General features: G+C 42.8%; 1 protein-coding gene across 2 annotated transcripts in view; it reads left to right on the forward strand.

Annotated features, from left to right (window-relative positions):
- Positions 1-16,454, forward strand: part of lmbrd1 (LMBR1 domain containing 1) — a 257,830-nt gene that overhangs the window by 210,608 nt on the left and 30,768 nt on the right. For both annotated transcript variants that reach the window (XM_038800685.1, XM_038800686.1), the window contains exon 14: positions 11,475-11,559. In XM_038800685.1, the coding sequence (XP_038656613.1) occupies positions 11,475-11,559 (85 nt within the window). The remainder of the gene's footprint in view (positions 1-11,474; positions 11,560-16,454) is intronic.

The following is a 16,454-nucleotide window of genomic DNA, read 5'->3' on the forward strand; positions in this document are numbered from 1 at the left end:
ATAGGTCCAGTGGGCTATAAACCAACATTTATGTTGGTTTCCATGATAAATGCATTTTTGATACAATTAACCCGAACCTCCCACCCTGTGTATATTTCCGCTATGTAGATGATATGTTCGCAATCTTTGAATCTGTGCCTGCATACAAGTCTTTTCTTGCACACCTTAATATGTTCTACCATATGAGAAGCAGTCGAGTACTCCGGGACTGTACGCGATGGAGTTTAGAAGTATATGGGGAGATCTCACTGAAACTTACAAAATACTGAGTGGCCTAGATAGAGTGGGCGTGGAGAGGATGTTTCCAGTAGTAGGAGCAACTAGAATCTGAGGCCACAGCCTCAGACTGCAGGGATGATCATTTAAAACTGAGATGAGGATTAATTCTTCAACCAGAGGGTGCTGAATCTGTGGAACTCATTGCCGCCGAAGGCTGTGGAGGCCAAGTCACTGAGTGTCTTTAAGACAGAAACCAAGGTCCACCACTCTGAGTGAGGAGCCTAGAGGTAACTAGGAAGGCTGTGCCCAAATTGTCCATCAATCTTATTATTCTCAACCTTACTTTGGGTTAGGTGGGTGCAGTTCAGCATTGAGCATCTTTGCAAATTTCCATCTGCACAGCACCTAATTTAAACTGGTATCGGAATAGGAAGTTGCTATTAAAGTATATCATAGTATTTGAATCCTCTCTCCCTTCTTCCCCCACTCCCCTCCAAAAGCCAAGATGTTGCCTGACAGCTTCATAGTATTGACCAACCTTTCAGTGGCTGTTGGCATTTCTGCAGGACAGCTGTGAGGCTCACAGAATATCATAGAATCCTGCAGTGCAGAAGGAGGCCATTTGGCTCTGAAAGAGCGCCCTAACCCAGGCCCAATTCCCCCACCCTATCTTTGTAACCTCACCTTGGGACAATTTAGCATATCCAATCCACCTACCCTGCACATCTTTAGACTGTGGGAGGAAACCGGAGCAGCCGGAGGAAACCCACGAAAACACAGGAGGAATGTGCAGAATCCACACACAGCCGTCTGAGGTCTGAATCGAACCTGGGTTCCTGCCGCTGAGAGGCAGCAGTGCTAGCCACTGTGCCACCCCCGAATGGGAGGAGAGACACAACCGAAGTAATGGTAAATTTAGCAAAAAGAACAAAGGACTTGTATATGTAGGTACACACTCGAGCCAAGCTGTTGGCCTTGCTGGGTGTGATTTTCAGAATTTTATTGACCTACTGGAGATTTACAGGGAAGTACTTGGAGCCCTAAATTATGAAGAGAGACTGTTGTAACTGAATTTATTTTCAGTACACAAGGTTGGGGTCGAGAGCCGTGTCTTCCAAATGCTGAGAAGCACAGATAATGTAGTTGTAAAGTATATTTAATTTGAACTAAGCATGCATAACTGATGTTTAAAATTAACAAGCCTCAGGTGAGAGTAAATAAGTTCATGCCACATTGACGCACGCACCCCTGTGGATATGGGCACACTGCCAGCAAAAGCATTTAATGTCATTAGTTACTTCCTTGGAAACGAGACTCGGTTATAAATAGAACTGTAGATTATAGGGAAAAGTAGAGATGTTGACAATCGAAAGATTGCAACCATCTAAATTAGCTTGAGCAACTGATGTGCTGAAGATATTCTGCCATTTCCAGATTAACAAGTCTGCAAAACGTTCTCAAAATCTGTTCAAATGTGGGCCACATGTTACATGGTCAGTGGTTGAAGTAGGGTTGATAACCTTGAAGATTTGTCCCTCTTCCTTGTTAATTGGATCCAGTGGTAGGTAGGTGTGATGCTGGCAGCCTTAGAAGCTGTGTGCTGGTGAGGTTCAATATGTGAATGTAGGATATGAATCCTAACTTCCAGGGATTGCTGCTCGGTGAGTGATGGGTGCGTGGTGCATTAAGCAGAATAGGAGGTTGATGGTGCAGTAGGTCTGGGATGTAGGTTGAGGATGCTTGCATTCACCTTGACCATATTTATGAGGTTATTGCACAGCTATCATGTCTGAGGCATAGTCACCCTGATGATGTGCTCCAACTCCCACCTCAGGTAAAGTGTGAGGGAATACTGGGCAACAAAACACCTCTTCTGGAGTTGTCCTTGCTCACCAGAGTTCCTAAGATGTTATTATTGAACCAGGGAACTTGCCATTGTGTGCTCTGCCATTGTGGTTCATGGAATCTTACTAGTTGATTTTCCAGCAATCTTCAGTTCAGGTACATGGCCTTCCTTTAATACGAAGTGTCCTTTAAGAAGAGCAGGGGTTTGCAGTCCACATGGCCAATGAACAATGCTTCGGGATTACTTCAAAATTACAGAGAGGCAGCACGCTACATAGAGCAGAGAGAAGCAGCTTTTGGGTGAACACTTCAGTCATCTCATTGAGGTGGTAGCACCAAGTTTGCCTGTTTGAATGTTTGATGCAAATCACAAACCCAAATATAAAGGTTATCCAATTTCTAGCCTTGAATTTTAAGGTTCCACAAAAGAATAACACTGATCAGCAGGTTGCGTGGTAATCTTGGAAATACAGGAAAGAGAATATTAAGATTTCAATTTTCTTTGGCTGAACCCATTTGCAATGTGTGGTGACCTTTGACCTGGGAGCAGTACCCAAGTAGCATTTCTAAATTGTCTAAAAGATCTTTGAAATCTGTAATTCTTTTCAAGAATGTTTGAACGGGACTTTAAGAGTTTGCATCAATTATAAAGAGATCAATTGTAATTTTGTTGGATAATAGAAAATATGGTCCATATGAAATAGGAGCTCTTGAAGGTACTGAACAAACTGGCTAAAATGGTCTCAAATCTGGAAAGCTGTGTGAATAACTCTGAGATGACAAAGAATTTAGGGTTTTCCCTGAAATGGCATAACTGAATTGGAGTGGTCTTGGTTGGTCAGGTTAAAAGGAACTCTGGCAATCTAGACCGCCCGGACAGCCGTGACAAGAGAGAGGGTTTGTAGAAGTGTGCCTTGCTGGTGATGGCACCTCTGCAACACTAAGGTGAAAGCTGTTGTCAGATAGGACTCTGACATACCCTGCTTGAATGAGGAACAATGTATATTGTGAAATTGTGTAGCTACGTGGGTGCCACATTTCGTGGACAGTGATGTGAATGTTTATGGTTTCATAAGATGTATTTTTGTTGTATAGGGGGACTTTCGCTGGCGACATGTAGGTGGAGGTCTCACGTTAGGTGGCTCCTGCTAGAGCTTCTGGTTTTTGGCCCTTTATACCCAGTTTTCTGGGGACAATTTTGGATGATTAGCTGTTGGGAAAGTGTGAGGAAGTCATAGGATATCAATGTTCCAGAAGAAGAATCTGAAGAAGGGGTGATCGAATGCCCACCGGTGAGTTTGATTGTGAATTCAGCAAGAGGAAAGATGGCGGGTGCAAGCTTGCCGAGTGGGGTTGCGCGCCATTATGGTGGATAAGCTGGCCGAGGTGATGGCGGGGAGGTTTGTGGGACTGTTCTCGAAGCATTTTGATCTACGTTGGAAAGAGATGATGACCTTGCTCAAGGAGTGGGTGGGTGAGACTCTTGCCCCAGTAAAGGTGGCTTTGGCTAAGTCGTCAACGGGTAAGAGAGCAAGGAAAGGCATTGAAGGGGTGGAGGAGGCATTGATGCAGCACAGCGACCAGTTCACCTCAATGAGTGAGAAGCTGCAGAGGGTGGTGGAGCGCAATATAGGGCTGAGAGCTAAAGTGGAGGACCTGGAGAACCGGTCACAAAGTCAGAATCTAAGGATCTTGGGACTGCCAGAGGGGAAGAGGGTCGGAGGACGACTGAGTACTTTGTGAAGATGTCAGCTAAGTTGATGGGGGAGAAGGATCCCTTCCTCTGAGTTTGATAGGGCCCATGGGTTGATCTGCCTGAAGCCAATGATGAATGAGCCACCAAGAGCTGTGACAGTCTGCTTCCACAGTTATCAGCTGAAGGAGAAGGTGTTGAGATGGGCGAAGCTGAATCTAGAGGTGAGGTGGGAAGGCATTGGTGTTCGGATATATCAAGATCTCAGCGGAGCTGGCGAGAAGACGGGTGGCCTTTGGCTGGGCAAAGGCAGCGTTGGAAAAAAGCAATGTGTGGTTTGGGGTGGTCTACCTAGCGAAGCTGAGGGTGACTCACAACTCTAAGGACCTCTACTTTGAGACGGTGGAGGAGGTGGAGGTGTTCGTGAAAGCTAAAAGACTGGGACTGAAATGAGTTTAGACTTTGGTGGTGTTGATCTTGTTTATTTGTGTATCTCCCTTTTTTCCCCTTTTCCCCATGTTTTTTATTCTTTCTTATGCTTAAAGTTCCAGTTGGAACTGGATCCGGTGATCGGGTTGGAGGGTGGGGTCATCTTGCCGATTTATGGGAGGATTTTGGAGGAAGATAAGGTGGGCAGGATTCTTCGTCCCGCTGCACCAGAAATCTGGTGCAGTGCACCCCTGCGATTCACCATATCGCCAGCCGGCCAATGGGGTTTCCCATTGTGGGCAGTCCCATACCATCGGAAAACGCCCAGGGCACCGGCACAACGGAGAATCTTGACGGCGGAGAGTCCAGCCCAAGGTGTCTCTGGAGGCGTTTAAGGTCGAGTGGGAGGAGGAGCTGGGGATGGCGCTAGAGGAGGGATTGTGGTTTGAGGTGCTGCAGAGGGTGAATGCCTCAAAGTCAAGGCTGGTGTTGATGCAACTAAAAGTGGTACGTAAGGCGCACCTAACAAAGTCGAGGATGAGCCCGCTGTTTGAAGGGGCAAAAGATATTTGTGAACTGCCGGAAGTTGGAAAAAGTTTGGAGGTTTTTCAGCATCATGTTGCCGATCTTTCGTGTGGACTTGGAGCCTCGTCCCCTGGATGCCATATTCTGGGTGTCAGACCTACCGAAGTTGCAGGCGGGAGCAGGGGCAGATGCTTTAACTTTCGCCTCACTGATCGCTCGCAGGCGGGTTCTGTTAAGGTGGAGGTCAGCTTCTCCACCCTGTGCCAGGGTGTGGCTGGGGGATCTAATGGAGTTCCTGCATTTTAAGAATATTAGATTTTCCCTCAGAGGAGCGAATGAAGAGTTCCCCAATAATAATAATCAATAATCTTTATTATTGACACAAGTAGGCGTATATTAACACAGCAACAAAGTTACTGTGAAAAGCCCCTAGTTGCTATATTCAGGCGCCTGTTTTGGTACACAGAGGGAGAATTCAGAATGTCCAATTCACCTAACAGCACTTCTTTCGGGACTTAGAACAGTACAGCACAGAACAGAGCCTTCGGCCCTCGATGTTGTGCCGAGCAATGATCACCCTACTCAAACCCACGTATCCACCCTATACCTGTAACCCAACAACCCCCCCCCCCCTCTTAACCTTAACCTTACTATTTAGGACACTACGGGCAATTTAGCATGGCCAATCTACCTAACCCGCACATCTTTGGACTGTGAGAGGAAACCGGAGCACCCGGAGGAAACCCATGCAGACGGAGAGAGCATGCAGACTCCGTACAGACAGTGACCCAAGCCGGGAATCAAACCTGGGACCCTGGCGCTGTGAAGCAACAGTGCCAACCACTGTGCTGTCCAAGAGGTTGGGGTTTGTTTATTCTGCATTTTGGATAACTAGTTACTGCCAATTGTTAGGGTGGGTGAGAGGGCAGGTGGATGTGGGGGGTATGGGGGAGGGGGCGGAAGGAGTTTGTGTTGGATTTATATTTACAATGTCATGTTTTTCAAATGTTAAAATTAGAGAACTTCAAAAAAAAAAGTTGTTTTTTGGCTATTTAGTGTATGACCTTTGAAGTATCATTGGTGCTTAATGTGTTGGTTTTGATTCGTATTAATGTGAAAGCTGCAAAATGCAGAACCTCGTTTGTAATTTCTTCATTGGGGTCATTTAATACATTTGGTTATAGTTACCGTTTCTCCACGGGGATCGTAGTAAATGGTTAAACTTAGTCTGTTTAACTTGAAAAGAAGGAGCATTTTCCATGTTACTTGTTACAAGCAAAGCAGGTTTAGTATGGTTATATATTACTGATGGGTTCAATGCCATGCATAAAGAACAAAAAAGAATCTACCTGTAGAATTGCATCTATGTTGTATTTGTTTTGATACCGTTTTCCCTCGTTCAACCTTGCCTCAAGACTGTCTGCTTCAAGGTTGTTGTGTACTTGTAGTTTTGTTGAGCTTGGGGATGGGGCTGATATTAAGACTAAAGTGCCTGTCTCGTAGCCAGATGGTGTTTGAATCCCAGAGCTGCGAGTCACACAATTGGTCTGTTAAATTTTATTAATTCTAGGTCAGGCAGCTCTTTGGGAAAGTGGATCGTAATGTTGGGGGGTTTTAATTGCACTGGGAGGAAGAATTGGCCTAATTTTGTTCGCTCTGCTCTAAATGCACGCATTCATTCCACAGTTTCAGCAAAGTTCCATGAATGGAAATGGTAAAGTAGTTCCAGGATATTAAATCAACCAGCAGTGTCTTAGCCAAAGGTGTATCTGTAAAGACTTAATTACCTGCAAATGCTCGCATTCGAAGCATTGTCTTGCATCTTTGACTTTGTCTATATATATGTCTCTGGAACATACGCATTCATTCACCTGAGGAAGGAGCAGTGCTCCGAAATCTAGTGATTTGAAATAAACATGTTGGACTTTAACCTTCTTACTGCACACATGAGTGGTTGTGAAGGGCAATAGCAACAAAATGCATGTTTTATTCAACACTGGACACTCCTGGGAGATGCTGCTCCAGAATACTGAGTGTCTCATGGGCTTTTGGTGTGTTTTTAATGTGGCATCACAGATCAGCTACAGCAGCATAGTCTTTTTGAGTCAGCAGATTCTGTTGTGCGATCCTGTCCAATAAGTTACACTCCCCTATTTGAATCTCTGGCCGCCTCTTACTTTTAAGGAAGCAGTCCTCTTGCCAACAGCTGGAAAATGGAAGCAACTCTACTCTGCGATTTGGCGCATACATGGAGTATGCGCATCATGGGTACATGCAGAGCATATGACCTGCTCTGTGCTGCTGCTTCTGGCCGGAAGATTCCACACAGTTTAATATATTTTAATTTAAAAGGCATCAGCAGCTGCCATTCTCAACTTAAAAGCTGGTAGAAGCTATTAGGTGATCACCGTGGGAACGGCGCAACCGATCGCTCTGCCACTATCCTGACACCCGCCTACAAGCCTGTGGGTCACGACCTGCACTTTAAAAAAAAAAACCCTGACCGAGAAGGGTAAGGGCAGCAGATTGTGGGTGCATTTACACCACTTGAACTCCAAGAGTTCACATGCAGGGCACCAGATTCTTAAGGGAAATGAGGGCAGGGCAATAAAAGCTGGGCGAGCTCACATCCCAAGAATGAACAAAAACATATGTTGTTCTCAGGCAGATTAATCAAACTCATTTGTTCTTCTGAGAAAAAGGTTTATGATGTATTCTCCACCCATTGGCCAAAATGAAATTTGTATTAACTTTTGGAATATTCTAACCTTGCCATTACACATTAATGCAACATCTGTTACTGGTCTCAGCATGACATTCACAAGATCTGTACATCTCGAGAACCAACCCATTCCACACAGTATTCGATTAACTTTTTTTGTCACCTTCAACCCTTTTCCCAACCAGATAGTCAACAAATTATTCTTCAAAAGTGTTATCAAAATGTTAACTTTTTTTTCTGAAAAAGTCTTCTGTATATACGTAGTCTGATTCCTGTTTTGCGTGAAAGGGAAGAGGGAGGAGGGCACAGAGGCGAGCATAGGAATTCCTTCTAACCTGGAGCCATGCTCGCGTCTCGTTTAATTTTGTCTTTGCATCCTCCAGCTCTGACTATTCAAATTCATTATTCCACTTGTGTCTTTTTTTTTGATATTGCTCTTCTGGCTGATGTTCCTCCCATGGGATAGATACCAATTTTTCCATTCTCTTTAATTTATGCTCTAGCATTTAAAATGTTTGAATCCGTGTCTGTGACCTGTTACTAAGTTCCTTAGTTAGAACTGTATTTTAAAGGAATTATGCACTGGAATTTAAATCCTATCCTACCAGCAAGTCTCTTTTCTATTCATTAAAGATAATTTAGGTCGAGGGAGAAGGTAGTATTTTGTTGAAATCTAAATTGTGAACGTGAACTACTCTAATTCTCCCTCATGACAGGATGCTCTTGTAATCTGAATTTGTACACTAAGCAGTGGAGCTAATTATATTACACAGAAGGTACCAAATGTACTGTTAATACAAGAAAATTGCGAGGAAATATTAACTTTCCTAATTGCATGAAAATTATGAATTTTCGAGTACACTGGTACATGACTAAATGATTCATTAAGATTTTAATATTTTTACTGTATAAATGAGAAGAATTAATTGAATGTAATTAAGTTGCCTAATATACAAAATGTGTGATTTAGTGTGAACTCGGAATCCATGGACAGAATTTTCCCCCAAAATGGCAGTGTGTCAGTTACTGACTGAAAAACAGCATGTGTTTCCGTAGAGAAACAGCCAGGTTCGGGGGGGGGGGGGGGGGGGGGGTTTAAGGACGTTGGCAAGCCCAGCTTCATAGAGATCAGGGCGCCGTTTTTAAAGGGCGCCCTGATCACAAAGTTAAGAAGCAGGCCCCTCCCACTTCAGAGGACATCGGAACCTTCCCCATCTGGCAGTCCCCCACCATATTGTCGCCCCACCTCTTGGGGCCCTGCCCTGCCATGTCCCTGACCACCCAGGAGCTACACTGTCATCAGTGCCGCTGGTGCTGCTGGAAAACGGTAGTGATTCCCGCTGGCGTAACATCATAGCGGAGAGTTTGGGAGTGGGGGGGGGGGGGGGGGGGGGGGAATATCAGACGTCTCCAGAAGAAACGCTGTTGTTTTCAATTCATTCAGGTTGATGATCAGGTTCACACCCTCGCTGGGTGTGAACCTGATTATCTGCCCGGCGGGATGCAGGGCCGGAGCGGAGAAGATTTGGTTCGAAGATCTCCAGGATGCAAATCCTGTTAGGGTCCTCTTGTGAGCCATAATGGGATTTGTGAACAGACCTGGAATATCACGGCCCATATTTTTGTTCATCAAAATTACACAAATGCTGCGGCTAAATTGAAGGCTGCTTTTTTTGCGAAAATACCTTCCATATCACGGCCATCATGTCAAATACCTGTTCCAATCCATTTTCTTCATTTAATTTTACATTTTTGTTACGTTTAGCTCTGCTTAATTGAATGAAATATGATGCCATTGTTAGACAATATGGAAGAGTGTCACTAACATCTTTTGAAGCCTTGTCATTCTTCTGGATTTATTTCTCTATGCAAGCCTCAGTTTTAATAGACGGGGACAAATTGGTCTGATATGTCATTGTTTTAACCAATTTCAAATGATGTTGCATGTTGTCTTAATTGTTTTATCAAGGTAGTTATTAATCAAATCATTAACTGCCAACTGAATTGTTCCTTACTGTCCAGATATAATTAAATCCTAATTTTCGTCACAGCCTGGTGAACGAGTGATAGAGTCAACCAAGAGCAATGTTTGCAAGATTTTATTGAGGCACAGTGTCACTCTGAAATAAGGCAATCTGCCACAGAAGCTTAAAAGTGCATTTTCTGTTGACGTTATCACATCATTGAATCTTGTGTGTTGGTGATAACTGAACATTGGCAAACCTCAAGGTCACTAATACAGATCATTCTACCTGTAAAAGAGATTAAATGCATTTCTGGGCTTTTAAAAAATATATTAGTGTAACTTTTTGTTGAAGTAATTCTAATTGCGCTGAGGTACAAAAAACATGCTTTGGTTTTAATTAATCCCCACCTCCCTTTTAAATTACCGGAAGTTTTAGTTTGCATTCTATTTCCAACATCTGTTAAGATGCTTGAATATGTGCATTCATTTGCTGGAACAATTTTAAATTTGAATCTTCCACCACAACACATTTTGAACAGCGGAATTTACAGAGCTATCGGGATCAGTCAAACAGTAGGATTAATTTCTATTTGCTCTAGCCAAGCACTGGCATGAACACAATCGCCTGTAATTTTCTACCTTAAAATCCTGGTGATCCTAATATGCCCAACCTTCTGACTCAGATCTTTAGGTCAGGGAGGAGTGTGCAATAGTTGGAGGGTGGTTGAGTTCCTTAAGGGAGTGGGTCGAGTGCCGTGGAGGTCAATGTGGGCCTGTACAATTGTTACCCAAAAGATGGAAATGGTTTTAATTCGTCTAACATTTTCTGGTCTGTCATTGGTGTAAGACCGTCAAAAACATCCAAAATTTGTTATTTAAGTCGCATTTTCGAATGGATCCCAGCGCAGAGCAATTGCCCGGGGAAAGTTTGCACTTCCAGGAAATTGCTGTGCAAACCTTTACCTGTGAACCTTCAGGGTTAAGGCAGAAGCGTGTTGGTAGTGCATCCGTGGGGTGCCCCATCCCAATACTGAAACTCGTACAGTATGGCCCATGTGGTTGAATGACCATTTCCTGTGGGTTCCTGTTGGTCTTTGAAAAACTAACCCTTATTGTGAAAATAATCCATCCAGCCTATTTCAATGTTAAATTATTGGGTTAGTCCTCATCTAAATTTTCTGGAAAAAAATGAAGATTGGGAGTTTAGTTGCATGGTGAAAAATATTGTTTGTCCAAAGATAGGAGCTAGAAACATTATGTTGTGTTTAACGTGGAACCCAAGTGTGAGAAATTAATATTTCATTCATCACAAAGTTGATTATCGTCAGCAGGATAGAAGTCAGGAGTTTTCTAATGTGCTTCTCTGTAGGGACAATGATGCTTGAGTATATTTTTGGACATAAATCAGTGAGGTGTACTATAAATGAGATGAACTGAATTAATTATTATGAAATAGATCACGATCTTTCCAAGTACAAATTATCGTGTGTGTATTCAATTCTAAACTGATTAGAGTAACACAAAAGGTAATTACAGGTTTACATTGCTCCTTTTTGTTGAAGCCAGTAAATGGGAAAGCTTTAGCCATTACAGAGATGCTGTTGCTGTTCAGTTTGCCTTTTTTTCACCTTGGAATTGTGACCATTAATTACTAGTGTTTGTATTTCTAGTATTTTTTATAGGGGGGTGGGGAGCGAAATAATTTTCCCACTGCTTGAAATCCTTGGTTTGAACATAAAGCTTAGTCAACTTTCATGGTGAGTCGCCTGTTTGAGTGAACACTTGGGTTGGTGCACAAATAATGTCATCAGTCCATGAAAAAATAATTTTAAGGAATTGAGCCACAGCCCTTCTTATTGGACCAAGGTCTGGTAAAGTAGCAGGAATATATTATGTAAACATTGAAAGACCATTCACTTTATGAAAAAGAAAACCTACTGCTTGCGGGTCTTGACCTAATTGTCAGCGGTTGGAGGGAATTACAGAAATCAAGTTCATGTGTGAATGTAAGAAGAGTAAGCTTTATATAAACAGAGTTAAAGCATTTGTATTTTTGTATGTGTATAATTTTCCAGGTCAACCACACTTCATTTGACTCGAGGCAAGAGATTTCAAATGCAACCTGGGTGACAAAGATGTGTGATGCAAAGGCACCTGAAGGTGAGTTGATACAATGTCTTGCAGGTTATTGTGCAGTTTTACATCAACCTTTTGGCAGACAGACTTGAAGTCTTTACATTAAAGCCAAAACACCATGTAAAACCGTAGGACAATAGAATGTTTTCAGAGGTGAGGTATAAAAGACATTTTGTTAGATGACTCACCATGGTGTATTATTGCGTGGTCTTTGATAGGGTGGGTCATAGCATTTTTCTCCTGTTATATGGCTCAGCAGGTGAGCCCACTTGGTTCCACTGTTGCCTATCTGATTAACTTTGGAGTCTCCCAAGGATCTTTCAATGGGTTCATCTACTGACGTGGGTCAGCTTCCACATTAATTAACGGAAATCTCCGTTCCACTCTCACCTCCCTCCCAAGCACTTTTCTTGACCCTTTGCTTCCTCTGTGCAGTCACATTGTTTAACACCCAGTCTTCAATGAGCTACAGTGTCCTCCAACGAAGCATAGGAAAGATCAAAGCTTCCATCTTCACTCCTTGCCGAAAACGTTGTATACTTGACTTGGCCATTGTCTCTGTTTGAACCACACTGCAGCCAACCTCTGTTTCCTCTTTGAGCCCAAACTGATCCAAGTCCTCCACAACACAAAAGACATTTTACTTTCACCTCTGTAACAATCTCTAACTTGAAATATCTGTCATACCTCATCTGTGGCTTTGTGACTGCCAGATTCAAATATTCCAAGATCCAACAGGCTAGTTTCCTATCTTTGAATCTCTGTAAACTTTAATTTGTCTCTGTCTGTATTGTAAGGGCCCTTCCTTTTGATTCCCTTAGTTCCTAGTTATTTTGTTTTGTCTTTATAGTTTTTGGTCCATGGATCGTTAATGGAGACATAACTTTAAGTTGAGCAGAGGAAGTAAGGAACTCAAAGGTGTCAAAATATCACACTGTGTTATAAAATTGTGTATTTTTGGCAGAAGAACCCAGACTTTATGGCATCTAAGAGATTGGAGGGGTTTGTTTTGACTGGCTGGCTAGTGGCCAATGGATTGGCGAAGGACAGATTGCCTCGGCAAATGATGGCCATTAGTTCCTGTCAGATTTCTTTCTAAGAAAACCTGAGAGAAGCCACTGGACCTCCAAGGTGGACGCAGCACTCTCTCTCTCTCTCTCTCTCTCTCTCTCTCTCTGCTCTGCTGTCTACTATCTGAAAACAAAAGCTTCTGGTTCCTGAAAGAAGAAGCTGTCTTGCTTTCTCAAATGATGGCTGTCTGCAGTGAAAACCATTACAAGCTGAAAGAAAAAATAGCATCCTTCTGAAAGCCTAAACTGAAGAAACAACTAACTGGGAGGACGTCCATCTGAAACAAAGACGCTTATCCTTTTACTTTCTTCGGTATTTAACAGCCCTGTTTCCCGTCTTTGTTTGTTTGTGTATAGCGATCTTCAGCAGCCCCGATGAGGTAGTTAGGAGGGTGAGTAAGGTGGTTTACCAAATCAGCACTCTAGATCGTAGGCAGAAGGACTGATTATGCCACATTAATATGTTGGAAAAATACCATCATAGAGAGGAAGGTAGGAAGGAACAAGTGTATCAGGTGATAGGAGTAGTGGAAGAGGGCAGAGATGGTATGAGGGAGGTAGAAGAAGGGGTTGACCGTTCACAGAGCGACCCTCCTGTGGTATGACTTGAAAATACAGTATTACTAGAACAGTCAGATACTGAATTTACGTATTTAAAAGAAAAGCAATGAAAAGATGAGGATACTGCAAAAGAATCAGCTGATTTGTAGGGACACACCAGGATGAACGACAGTAACTAATCATGATGTAGATGTTGACTCCAACCTGGTAAAACAACCCATATTGACTGAATCCACAGGAAACTAGCTCAGATAGAGGCGGAAATCCAATAGATGTTGGATATATTGCAAAAACAGGCGAAACTGGTATCGTCCGCAGAATGCCAAACAGCATTTTAAAAATTACGGGTTGGGCAGCACGGTGGCGCAGTGGTAGCACTGCAGTCTCACGGCGCCGAGGTCCTAGGTTCAATCCCAGCTCTGGGTCACTGTCCGTGTGGAGATTGCACTTTCTCCCCGTGTTTGCGTGGGTTTCACCCCCACAACCCAAAAGATGAGCATGGTAGGTGGATTGAACACACTAAATTGCCCCTTAATTGGAAAAACTGAATTGGGCACTCTAAATTTAAAAAAAAAATTACGGGTTGATTATTTATCAATGTATGAACTAGAGGGAAGGAGACCGATATAATGAGAAAGGATGAATGGATATATGTTTGGGATTTATTTCTTACATAGCTCACAATGAAATGTCCATTCATGATGTTTCATTTCTTTTAGGGAGAGCAATATGTAAGGGTCCTTCCTTTTGATTCCCTTCATTACTATGTATTTTATTTTGTCTTTATCATTTTTGGTCCATCGATCATTATTGGAGACATATCTTTAAGTCGAGCAGAGGTAGTAAGGAGCTCATAAGTGTCAAAATATTACACTCTAATATTTTGAGCAGAAAAACCCAGACTTTATGGCACCTAAGAGATTGGAGGGGTTTATTTTGACTGGTTGGCTAGTGGCCAATGGATTGGCCGACGCCAGAATTCTGCTTTGTTTTTCGGAGACAACCCAAGAGAAGCCAGGGGACCTTCAAGGTGGAAGCAGCTCCCTCTCTCTCTGCTCTATTATCTGAAGGCAGAAGCTTCTGGACCCTCAAAGAAGAATCTGTCTCTCTTTGTCGAAAGCTGATTGCCTGCTAGTTCTGTGAGTCTACAGTGAAAACCATTACAATCTAAAAGAACATCCATCTGAAAGCCTAGACTGAAGAAGAAACCAACTGGAGGAGGTCCATCTGAAACAAACACGCTCATCCTTTTACTTTTGTCATTATTTTAGACGCCTCTTTGGCCTCTGTGTTTGTATGTATGTGTGTGTATAAAGGGTGGGGCAAGGTAAAAAGTGGGCGAGTTAGAGATTAGATAGTTGTATTTGCTGCCTATTTAATTCTGGTAACTTAATAATAAAAAAAAATAATTGTGTTAAAATTTACAGACCTGATGACTATAGATATAGAAGGTGGTATTTCAAAAATAGATGTTAATTTCAACCATACAGTGATTTAAATTAGAACAAAGACCTTTTAAACTAATACTCTTCAATTACATTACTAACAGATTAATCTGTTTTAAAAAGTTGTTGAACTGCAATAAAATGGTTACGAGTATGTTTATGTCTTCAAGGATCTAACTTTTAAGTGCAGGTGAGAGACTATTCATCTCTTGATATATTTACTCTACATTCTCTAATTTGACAATCTTACTTGTAAAGTCCATAGTAGGCACAGATCACAGATGGCCGCTATCTTGTATGTACTGACAGAAGACTGTCCATCTGCATTGTTTTATTTTTTCATAAGAGCGCAATCTATCTATTAACTTTCGCGGGGCATTGTTCAGTTTATTAAGAAGCTAAGGCATATATATGGCAAAAGGGAGGATAGAAACAATATAATACCATATAATTCAACCTTGTGCAGGCATAGAACTCAACGTAACTTTTATCACATTGATTGAAATGTCAGGATCTCTGCATTAGTCAGTAATATTAGGGTAAGTACATTCATTTTGCATGGAAGCATTAAGTACTAGTGTCAAATGTGTGTGATTGAATTACCTAAAAAATTGATGTCCTGGTGTATCCCCACCTTGAATATGATTCTCAAACCTATAATCCTAATAAAAAGTTACTTGCATGAATACAAGAGAACATTTTTTTCAGGAATGGCAAAAAGAATTCAACCCAACAAGTTTGCCAAGTGTTCATTGATCTCCTTTCGGGCCACACTAATTCTTCAGAGAAAGTGCTAGTGGGTCTTGTAGTGATGGAGCTCTCACAATGGTGTTTGATCGAAGGTTTCTGGCCTTTGAACCAGATGAAGGAACTGTAACATTGGTGGTGTAATGTGGAAGGAAATTTATGGTGAAACCAGCGAGTTTAGACCCTGAGACTGGAGGTGGTGGGAAAGAGAGATCAGATCCTGAGACCTGCGGATGTCCTTGGCTTAGGCCAGCTTTTACTGCCCTCCCTAATTGCCCTTAAGAAGGTGGTTGTGAGCTGCTGCCTTGAACTGCTGCAGCCCATGTGGTGTAGTACACCCACAGTCCTATTAGGGAGGAAGTTTCAGGATTTTGACCCAGCAATAGTGAAGGAATGGTGTATTTCCAAGTCAGAATGGTGAGTGACTTGGAAGGGAGCTCCCATGTGGCTTCTGCTTTTGTTCTTCTAGATGTTAGTGGTTGTGGGTTTGGAAGGTGCTGTCTCAGGAGCCTCTGAATTGCGGCAGTGCATCTTATAATAAATAGATGGTATTGATTTTGTTGCATTCTCAGGGGCAATTAGGGGTGGGCAATAAATGCTGGTCTAGCTAGAAATAGATCATAGAATTTACAGTGCAGAAGGAGGCCATTCGGCCCATCGAGTCTGCACCGGCTCTTGGAAAGAGCACCCTACCCAAGTTCAACACCTCCACCCTATCCCAATAACCCAGTAACCCCACCCAACACTAAGGGCAATTTTGGACACTAAGGGCAATTTATCATGGCCAATCCACCTAACCTGCACATCTTTGGACTGTGGGAGGAAACCGGAGCACCCGAAGGAAACCCACGCACACACGGGGAGGATGTGCAGACTCCGCACAGACAGTGACCCAAGCCGGAATCGAACCTGGGACCCTGGAGCTGTGAAGCCATTGTGCTATCCACAATGCTACCGTGCTGCCCTTAAATGTCCACATTCCCCGGATGGATAGAAACAGTTCCTCAGTACTGGCTATACCGCACAATTTGATGTCATGCACTTTGTCGTCCAAATCACTTGGGTAAATACCGAGCAACAGTGTTCCCAGCACTGA

This window comes from Scyliorhinus canicula, chromosome 6 (assembly GCF_902713615.1).
Source record: "Scyliorhinus canicula chromosome 6, sScyCan1.1, whole genome shotgun sequence".
NCBI classification, from domain to species: domain Eukaryota; kingdom Metazoa; phylum Chordata; class Chondrichthyes; order Carcharhiniformes; family Scyliorhinidae; genus Scyliorhinus; species Scyliorhinus canicula.